Consider the following 11425-nt stretch of genomic DNA (forward strand, 5'->3'; position numbering starts at 1 on the left):
CAGTTTCCAATGAGTCAACTCTTCGCATGAGGTGGCCAAAGTACTGGAGTTTCAGCTTTAGCATCATTCCTTCCAAAGAAATCCCAGGGCTGATCTCCTTCAGAATGGACTGGTTGGATCTCTTTGCAGTCCAAGGGACTCTCAAGAGTCTTCTCCAACACCACAGTTCAAAAGCATCATTTCTTTGGCGCTCAGCCTTCACAGTCCAACTCTCACATCCATTCTATTAAAACAGATATCTATTCCTCCTCATTCCTAGGTCTAATATCCTCACAAATGCTCTGCTTATTAACCAACACTCTCTCTGCTTATTATTTCTATCTCCAATATCTTCTTTACGTCTTATCTTTTAAAAGAAAAAAACTTGCCTTGCCCTGATTTTCCTCCCCAATTACTGCTCTATTTTCAGTCACTTAAGTCAAAAGAGCTGTTTACACTGGCTTTTGGGCTTCCCTGGTAGCTCAGATGGTAAAGAATCTGCCTGCAATGCAGGAGATCTGGGTTCAATCCCTGGGTCAGGAAGATCCCCTGAAGAAAGGAATGGCTGCCCACTCCAGTATTCTTGCCTGGAGAATTTCATGGGTAGAGGAGCCTGGCAGGCTACAGTCCATGGGGTCGCAAAGAGTTGGACATGACTGAGTTACTTCCACACTGGCTTTAATTTCCCCAGCTACTTAAGAGGTTCTGTCAGGTGGAAATGATTTTGCCTCCCAAGGGACATTTGGTAATATCTGGAGACATTTTTGATTGTCAAAATTGGTATGTACTGGCATCTAATGAGTAGAGGCCAGGGATGCTGCTAACATCCCACAACACAAAAGTCATCCTGAACAATGAAGAATTACCTGGTCCGAAAGTCAATACTGCCGAAGTTAAGAAGACCCTGGTGTTCTCCAATCACACTTTTTCATTCCTATTACTTTATTAAACATCTCCTGCTAAGGCTTTCAATGACATATGTGACTGTATCTTCCTTGCATTTTCAAACCCTCTTTTTACATGACTTCACATCAATCAACAACAGAAAACCAATCCTTTCATCTTTAAGGCATCCTCCTTTCACTTGCTTACCATGGTTTTGTGTTCTCTTGGTTTCTCTTTTAACTCTGGCCACCACTTAGTCAGCTCCGTGGACTCACACTATAAACTCAGCTTTCAAAACTGAAATTCCTCAAGACTCAATCGGTCTTATCACTTTATACTCTCTCCTTAGGCAAGCTCATTGAAATTCATGATTTCAGTTACCATGTGTAAGGGATATCTATTGTCTTTGCCTGTCAAGTATCTCTTTATCTTTTTTTTTTTAGCACAGAACCTCTCTTTTCCTTTCAGTAACTTCCTCTCCCTAACCGACAAGTATCATGGGAATGGACAAGTAATCCCCAAAAAGCCAATTATCAAGAAATTAATATGGGCAATGGAGAGGCAGGGTAGTGCTACTGTCGGCTCTAAGCATGCCATCTTTGTTGCTCTATGAAAAATGTCCACAGGATATTAATGCCAACAAGAGTGAAAAGATGAGCAAAGATTGTTTCGAGAAAAAAATAGCTTTGAGATTGAGATTGAGAGAAAAAATAGCTCTAATGATACAATTTGAGCATGTGGTTCAGGCCTCCTTGGCATTTCTGTTACATGAGTCAACATATCTTCTTTTGCCTAAGCTAGTTTGAGTTGGCTTCTGTTGCTTACCGTTTTCATGCTGATGATGCTCACATTTATAACTGCAACCCAAAACTCTTTCATGAATTCCAGAAGCTTGTACCCAACTGCCTGTTTTTTCAGACATTACAAAGGCACCTCAAATTCAATTTCTCCCTAATTGCAAACATGATCTTCAAATCTGATTCTCTTTGAATATGCCTTCCCTCAGTGGATTATACTACCATTTAACTGTGCAAAACAGAAATCTAAAAATGACCTTTGTCTCCCTCATTTGCCACCTCACTCCATTACCAAGACCTATGAATTTTACCTCTTAAACACAATGTATCTCAAATTTGTCCCCATCTCTTCATCTCTGCTGCTGCTGCTGCTGCTTAAGTCACTTCAGTCGTGTCCGACTCTGTGCGACCCCATAGATGGCAGCCCACTGGGCTTCCCCGTCCCTGGGATTCTCCAGGCAAGAACACTGGAGTGGGTTGCCATTTCCTTCTCCAATGCATGAAAGTGAAAAGTGAAAGTGAAGTCACTCAGTGGTGTCTGACTCTAGTGACCCCATGGACTGCAGCCTCCCAGGCTCCTCCGTCCATGGGATTTTCCAGGCAAAAGAACTGGAGTTGGGGTGCCATTGCCTTCTCCGCTCTTCATCTCTACTACTACTTTTTTCTGTAATACACAGCCTCTTCCCAAGTTTACCCACCTATACTCTTGTCCCCTTCAAATTTGTTCTGTCTATCACAACCCCAGGAATCTTTTTAACAACAAAAACAAAGACTGTAAAACCAGTTCCTTTCTTAAGTTCTTTGGTAGATTTCCATAGCTCTTATGGTAAGGACCCAAACACCTTTATAACATTTATAAGACTTTCAGTGGCCCAACCTGCCTACTTCCCCCAGCCTTATCATACACCTCCCTATGTTCCCTTTGCTCTGTGCATTTCAATAACTGACCTTTTTTTTCCTTCCAGATTCTCAAGTGTCCTCTTTTTATATCTACCTCAGGTCCCCTTCACATGTGTTCCTCCCTCTGCTTGGAATATTAGTCCAGCCTTCCAAATTAACTCCTACTCATTATTCAGATTAGGTCACATTTTACTTCCTTAGAAAAGCTTGCCTGCCTGTACCAAGAATGCCCCCTCCCCAGAGCAGTTAAATTCTTTTCTTGTATACTCTAAGAACTTCATAGTTTGTCATCATGGCACTTAACAAAATGTGTTATTATTTGCTTTTGTAACTGTTTTATTAAGTTGCTATCTTTCATTAAACTCTATAAGGTCAGGGTTTCTGACTGTTTTGTTCACCAATATATTCTCAACATTTTGTGTAATGACTGGCACATAGTAAGGACTCAGCATTATTAAAAGAATGATAAGTGAAGATTCTATTTAAGCCTACCTTCACCATAGTGGATACTGGATGCACTCTCCTAAGATTTTTCAAAATTGATTTTACCAGATCTGTCACAGACAGTCCAATACCCCAAGAGGTATACCCCTTCAGCTTGATAATCTCATAGGCACTACAGTTGTGGAAAGTAAGAAAATCAAATTCATGAGAATTGATTCAGAGAGAACATATTTTTCAAGCATCCATTCTAAAGCAACCTATATGTCAATAACACTCTTAAAATTTTCTTAGAGATCTCTTCTTGAAATTATCTCTGAATAGGCAATAAAAATTTCTATATTATTCTCATAAACTTCATTATTCACTGTAAGTAGTAATTTATCTTTTGTTTACCATAAAGGCAGAGAACTAGGTCATTTGTGCCACTCGAAATGAAACTTAGCTTCAAATTTTTGTATTTTTGCTTAAATATCCAAACATAGAATCTGATCACCTTGAAAGCATATATATCTTGCTGACCACATAAAATTTTTAAGGTGTCAATGTAACATTAAACTTTATATAATTTTAAGTTACATATTTTCCCTAAGGATATATTATTAAACCAATAATATATTAAAGCATGGGGAAATGTTTTGATATTTTGTCAAAGGAAAATAGCATAATCCTAAATATTATGTAATTTCTTATCTCAGGCTTGTAAAAAATTACCTCAACATAATAAAAGCCATATATGAAAAGCCCATAGTGAAAGTTACACCCAATGGTTAAAAACTAAAAGCTTTTCCTTTAAGATCAAGAATAAGGCAAAGATGCTCACTTTTGCCAGTTCCATTCATCACAACATTGTAAGTTCTAACCAGAAAATTAAATAAGAAAGACAAATAAAAGGCATTCAAATTTGGAAAGGAAGCAATAAAAGTACCTCTACTTATAGATGACATGATCTTATATACAAAAACCATGAAGATTCCATACACACAACAACAGCAACAAAAAAACTTTTAATAAACGAATTCAGGAAAGTAGCAGGGAGAAGGCAATGGCACCCCACTCTAGTACTTTTGTCTGGAAAATCCCATGGACGGAGGAGCCTGGTAGGCTACAGTCCATGGGGTCGCTAAGAGTCAGACACGACTAAGCGACTTCACTTTCACTCTTCACTTTCATGCATTGGAGAAGGAAATGGCAACCCTCTCCAGTGTTCTTGCCTGGAGAATCCCAGGGATGGGGAGCCTAGTGGGCTGCTGTCTTTGGGGTCACACAGAGTCGGACACGACTGAAGCGACTTAGCAGCAGCAGCAGCAGCAGCAGGTAGAGTCAACATTAAAATACTGCATTCCTATTTAATGACAATGAACAAGCTAAAAAGGAAATTAGTAAAACAATCCCATTTACAATAGCACCAAAAAAAGAGTACTTCAGAATTAACCAAGCAGGTAAAAGACTTGAACAATGAAAACCACAAAACACTGATGAAAGAAATTAAAGAAGACATAAATAAATGGAAACACGACCTATGTTTATGAATTGGAGACAATATATTTTTTTAATTTATTTATTTTAATTGGAGGTTAATTACTTTGGAGACTTAATATATTAAGATGCTAATACTACCCTAGACCATCTACAGATTTAGTGAAATTCCCATAAAATTCCCAAGGATAGATTTTGCAGAAGTTGAACAACTCACCCTAAAATTCATATGGAATCTCAAGAGATTCGGAATAGCTAAAACAACCTTGAAAGCTGAAGAACTCACACTTTCTGACCTCAAAACTTACTAAACTATAAAACTACAGTAATCAAAATTGCATGGTACTGGCATCAACATAAACATATAGACCAGTGAGATAGAATAGAAAGCTCAGAAGTAAACCTCCATATCTGAAAATCTGTTCAACTGGTTTTCAAAAATTGTGCCAACATCACTGAATGGGAATAGGGCGGTCATTTCAACCAACGATTCTGGGGAAACTGGATATCCACATGCAAAAGATTAAAATTGGACCCTTTCCTAAAACTATTTACAAAAACAAATTCAAGATAATCAAAGATCTGAATATAAGACCTAAAACTATGATACTCTTACATGAAAACACAGGGCAAAACTTCATAACATTGCACCTGGCAATTTCTTGGAATAGAACACAAAAGGCAACAAAAGAAAAAACAGACAAAAGGACTTTATGAAAATTTCTAAGTTTTGTACATCAAAAGACACTATGACTAGGGTTTTAAAAAAGAACCTATGGAATGGAAGAAAATATTTGTAAATTGTCTGATGAGAGATTAATATCCAGAATATAGTAAGGACTCTTAAAACTCAACAACCAACAAAAAATCCAATTCAAATCTAGGCAAAAGACTTGAATAGACATTTCTCCAAATAAGATATACAGACGGCCAAATAGCACAGGACAAAATGCTCAGCATCACTAATCAAGGAAATGCAAATCAAAACTACAATAAGATACCATCTCACATCCATTAGGATGGCCACTGTCAAAGAGAAAATAACAAGTGTTGGTGAGGATGTGGAGAAATTGGAACTTCTCTACAGTATTGATGGGAATGTAAAATGGTATAGCCACTGTGGAAAACAGTATGGTGGTTCCTCAAAACAAAGGGCAAAGGGAGAAGAGGGCATCAGAGACACTTGGACAGCATCACCGATGCAATGGACATGAACTTGGGCAAACTCCAGGAGATGGTGAGGGACAGGGAGGCCTGGTGTGCTGCAGTTCATGGGGTTGCAAAGAGTCGGACACAACTGGGCGACTGAACAACAGCAGCAGCAATTTCACTTATGGGTATATACCCAAAAGAACTGAAAACAGAGTCTCAAAGAGATCTGTACATGCATATTCACAGCAGCATTATTCACAATAGCTAAAGCATGGAAGCCAACCAAGAATCCATCAAGAGATGAATGAATAAGCAATATGTGGTATGTTTACATACAACAGAATATTATTCAGTCTTAAAATGTAAGGAAACTCTGACATATACTATAATATGGATGAACCTTAAGGACATTATGCTAAGCAAAATAAACTAGTCACTAAGAGACAAATACTGAAGGATTCCACCTATATGATACACTTAGTCAAAATCATAGAAACAGAAAGTACTTACTGTCTTCTTTTCTGTTTGAAAAATGTCCTCCAAAAGAAAGCTATGCATTATGTGAGTCCAACTTTGGGAATTTTCAGAATGTTATTTACCTCACAAAAAGCAAAAATCAACTTTTATACTTTTTGTCTGTAAAATATGTTGTTACAACTGATTATTAAGGTACTAAGAAAGCGAATAACTAATGTTACCTTCCAACAACTTCCTTATGGATATCTTTCCAAGAGTCCTTGTCTGAATCACTTCCTAACTTAGGGTCTAGACTCTTCAGAGCAACACCAGCAACATTTACTCCACTCCATAAAGGCACTAAAAGAAATAAATCTCATAAGGAACCGTTCTTCCCAATACTTCAGTTGTTTAAGTGCAGTGGATTTTTTTTACCCAGGTGTTGGCTTTATCATATTTTATTAATTTATACATATATGGTAAGTTTAGTGTGGTTTTTAAGAATAAAGTTAGGTTCCTACCTTACACCATATATAAAAATAAGTTTCAAATAGACAAAAGAGAGAAATGTAAAAACTAAAATTATGAAGTATCATAAAATATGCAGTAGAATTTATTTGTAATTTGTGGTAAGGAGGCATGTTAAAGCAAGATACAAATATAGAATACACAAAGAAAATAATCTATAAGAAATTACAAAATATTATAAGAGGGCAAAAAGCAATAAATTAATATCATACTATTAAACCATACAGAGTTTTTAAAAAAATAAAATCATGGAATATTAAATGGGAGAAATTAAAACATATCTGGAAAATTATTTTTAATGATTATTGTCTTTTAAGCTAAGACAATAACAGAAGCCAACAGGTGCCAAATTAAGGCACTGGTCAAAAAATTGTGTTTAAATCAAATAAAAAATACTTATTATACTATGACCATTGAAGTATGAAGAAAAGAGAAGTACTTACTTATTAAATGTTTTGAAAAAATGGATGATTGAATAAAGGAATAAATGGTGCCTATTCTCAATGGATCTACTGGCATTATGGAAAGAAGACTGATACACATCACAGAATTAGAGAGCATTATAAGCATGAAGTTCTAATTGTGTAGCAGAGATTAAATGTTTAAGTTAGGAAAAGAGCCAAGACATATGACCTAAGTTATAGTTTAAATCACACATTAAAAATTTTTATTTCTGTGTAAAATCAGGGAAAAACAAATCTCAAGAGTCACAAAGTAGATTAATGGTTGCCTGTGGTTAGGGCAGGTCGTGAGTGCAGGAATGGGAGTTCTTGGGGGTGATGCAAATTTTCTACTATTAGACTGTGGTGATGGTTGCACAACTTTGTGAATAAAAATGCAGTGAATTACACACTTTAAATGGGTAAAATTTATGGGATGTGTATTATATCTTAATAATTCTGTCCTTAAAACCACAATGAAAGTGCTCCAGACCAAAAAAAAAAATTGAATTTTAAAATAGCTATATGCTCTATGCACTATTTTGTGTGAGGTAGCTAAATCAATGCCACAAAAGACTGAAAGTTAAGGAAAACAAACAGTAAAATGCCAACACTTTAAGGACAATAAGCATTATTAAAGATGAGAAGTGCGATTATATAATTGTAATGAGTTTACACTTACCACTAGAATCACCATGTTCACCAATAATCCAACCATGGCAGCTGGAGGGATGTACACCTAACTTCTGTCCAATTAGGTAACGGAAACGGGCAGAGTCTAGATTACAACCACTTCCAATTACACGAGTTGCAGGTAAACCACTTAACTTCCAGACAACGTATGTCAAAATATCCACTAGGAAGAAAAATTTCTTGTTAGAGAAAGATTCATAGTAACTTCTTCTTACAATTTGATTTTCTGAATAGACAGATCAATTGACTTAGAGTCAAATATAGATTCATTAGAGTTCAAAATGAAGCAAGTCAACAAAGAAAAAAAGATAATCTCTCAGATGGATTTTAAAAGATTAAATGATTCACCATCAGAATTTTAAAATGAAAGATTCTTTTTTGAAATAACATATATGCCTCTGTATATTTAATGATCGGTGAATGATCTCTTTAAGATCACCTAGATTTTTCCTCTCCATCACCACGGCCTCATGTAAACTATCAGAGTCTCCTACTTAGAATAAAGCCACACGCATGCTTAGGATTGTATGCAGGTGTGTGCATGCTCAGGAAAAACAAGAGAAGATTGTAAACTTTAGCTCTGTCTAACCATGAGGTTCTATGAAAGCAGGAAGTAAAGGCAAAGGCACAGTTATAAACTGCCTGGCTAAGTATTGAAGGCATGCCCCAACTTGTACACAGAGCCCTGCAGCAAAGACTGGGAGGTATCTTGCGGTTCCAAGAATTTAAGGAAAGTTTTGTCCAATCAATGGCAGATCACTAAACAGATGAAACATAGACTTCTGGGTCCACATATAAGAAAAAACACAGACTTCACAGAATTAACTCATAAAAGTCACAAAACAAACAACAAGCTGATGCAGAGCAAACGCTGAGAAGAAAGAATTTCATTTACAGAGTTTCCCTATTGTACTTTTTTAATGTTCAAGTTTCAATAAATTATGAGGCATGAAACAAAATAAGGAAATACATATCATACAAAGAGAAAAAAACATCAACAGAAACTGTCCCTGAGAAAGCCCAGGCATTAAACAACTACCCTGTCTTCAAGTCCACTGATTCTTCCTTCTGCTTTCTCACTCTGCTATTGAGTCCCTCCAGTTAATGTTCATTTAACTTTTTAACTTCAGAATTTCTGTTCTTTTTAAAAAAATAATATTTATCTATTTAGTAATATTCACCATTTGGTGAGAGATCAGACTAATTATTTCCTTTAGTTCTTTAGACATGCTTTGTTTTAGTTCATTAACCACAGTTAAAATAGTTCATTTAAAATATCTGATAAATCTCTATTCAGTTACTCTGGCTAGAATTTCTAGCATGATGCTAAACAGAAGTGGCAAAAGCAAGTCTCATTGCCTCATTCCTGGTCTTAGAAGTAAAATCATTCAGTCTAGTACCATCAAGTATAAGGCTAGCTGGGGTTTTTTCATAAATATTTTTTTATGAGGTTGAAGAAAATTCCTTTCATTCATGGGTTAGTAAATTATTTTTTAAAATCATAATTCAGTGTGTAATTTTGTTTACTGCCTTATCTGCATCTATTAGCCTTTTATCATTATATAATATTCTGGTCTGCAACAATAATTTTTGTGTTAAAGTCTAATTTATGTGATATCAGTATAGCAACTCCAGCTCTCTTTTAGCTCCTATTTGTATGCAGTATCTTTTTCCATCATTTTATTTTCACTTTACTGTCTTTTTATTCTCTTTTGAATAAATTTTTTTTTCAATTTTTATTAGAGTATTCTGTGTGTGTGCTCAGTCCTGTCCAACTCTTTGCAAGCCCATGGACTGTAGCCTACACCAGGCTCCTTCTGTCCATGGAATTTTCCAGGCAATAACACTGGAGTGGGTTGCGATTCCCTTCTCTAGGGGATTTTCCTGACCCAGGGATTGAATCTGTTTCTCGTGTCTCTACACTGGCAGGCAGATTCTTTACCACTCCACCACCTGGGAAGCCCCTTTTTGGAGTATAGCTGATTTACAATGTTTTGTCAGTTTCAGGTACACAGCAAAGTGAATCGGTTATACGTATATCCACTCCTGGTAGATCACTAAACAGATGAAACAGACTTCTGTGTCCATGTATAATAAAGAATACAGACTTGATAGCATTAACTCATAAAAGTCACACAAAACAATATATATATATGTACATATATCCACTCTTTTTAAGATTCTTTTCCTATATAGGCCATTATGGAGTACTGATTAGAGCTCCCTGTGCCATACATTAGTGCTTATTAGTTGTCTATTTTATGTGTAGTAGTGTGCATACATAAATTCCAATCTCCCAATTTATCCTTCCCTCCCCGTCCCCTGGTAAACCGTAAGTTTGTTTTCTACATCCGTGACTATACTTGTTTTGTAAATAAGTTCATCTGTATATGATATGTTCATCTGTATATGATAAGTTCACAGCATATGATAGGCTTCCCTGGTGGCTCAGTGGTAAAGAATCCAGCTGCCAGTGCAGGAGACATGGGTTTGATCCCTAGGTTGGGAAGATCCCCTACAGAAGGAAATAGCAACCCACTCCTTTATTCTTACCTGGGAAATCCCATGGACAGAGAAGCCTGGCAGGCTACAGTCCAAGAGGTCACACAAGAGCTGGACACAACTTAGTGACTAAACAACAATGCATAAAACTTACATGTCAATTATATACCAATAATTCTGGGAAAAACAAAAGTATTGTGTACTTTGGATGGGTGTGGTTTATCATCATAAATTTGCTAAATGACATTGTTTTAAAAAGAAAAAAAAAAAGGAAATGGTATGGAAAGGTCAGTTTTCGTTCCAATATCAAAGAAAGGCAATGCCAAAGAATGTTCATACTACTGCACAATTGCACTCATCTCACACGCTAGCAAAATACTCAAAATTCTCCAAGCCAGGCTTCAACAAGTACATGAACCATGAACTTCCAGATGTTCAAGCTGGATTCAGAAAAGGCAGAGGAACCAGGGATCAAATTGCCAACATCCACTGGATCATTGAAAAATCGAGAGTTCCAGAAAAACATCTACTTTTGATTTATTGACTATGCCAAAGCCTTTGACTGTGTGGATCACAACAAACTGTGGAAAATTCTTAAAGAGATGGGAATATCAGACCACCTGACCTGTCTCCTGGGAAATCTGTACGCAGGTCAAGAAGCAACAGTTAGCACTGTACATGGAACAACAAGACGGGTTCCAAATCGGAAAAGGAGTACGTCAAGGCTGTATATTGTCATCCTGCTTATTTAGTTTACATGCAGAGTACATCATGCGAAACGCCGGGTTAGATGAAGCACAAGCTGGAATCAAGATTTCCGGGAGAAATATCAATAACCTCAGATACGCAGATGACACCAACCTTAAGGCAGAAAGCGAAGAAGAACTAAAGAGCCTCTTGATGAAAATGAAAGAGGAGAGTAAAAAGGCTGGCTTAAAACTCAACATTAGGAAAACTAAGATCATGGCATCCGGTCCCATCACTTCATGGCAGATAGATGGGGAAACAATGCAAACAGTGAGAGACCTTATTATTTGGGGCTCCAAAATCACTGCAGATGGTGATTGCAGCCATGAAATTAAAAGATGCTTGCTTCTTAGAAGAAAAGTTATGACCAACCTAGATAGCATATTAAAAAGCAGAGACATTACTTTGCCAACAAAGGTCTGTCTA

General features: G+C 36.6%; 1 protein-coding gene across 2 annotated transcripts in view; it reads right to left on the reverse strand.

Annotated features, from left to right (window-relative positions):
- The window catches only part of LOC105001992 (L-lactate dehydrogenase C chain), a 27375-nt gene that overhangs the window by 3617 nt on the left and 12333 nt on the right, over positions 1-11425 (reverse strand). The window contains exons 5-7 of one of the 2 annotated variants that reach the window (XM_010858443.1): positions 7740-7913; positions 6332-6449; positions 3054-3177 (exon numbers count right to left, since the gene is read on the reverse strand). In XM_010858443.1, the coding sequence (XP_010856745.1) occupies positions 3054-3177; positions 6332-6449; positions 7740-7913 (416 nt within the window). The remainder of the gene's footprint in view (positions 1-3053; positions 3178-6331; positions 6450-7739; positions 7914-11425) is intronic. The other variant, XM_010858444.1, reaches the window with a different exon arrangement.

Source organism: Bison bison, unplaced genomic scaffold, assembly GCF_000754665.1.
Source record: "Bison bison bison isolate TAMUID 2011002044 unplaced genomic scaffold, Bison_UMD1.0 scf7180017864388, whole genome shotgun sequence".
NCBI classification, from domain to species: domain Eukaryota; kingdom Metazoa; phylum Chordata; class Mammalia; order Artiodactyla; family Bovidae; genus Bison; species Bison bison.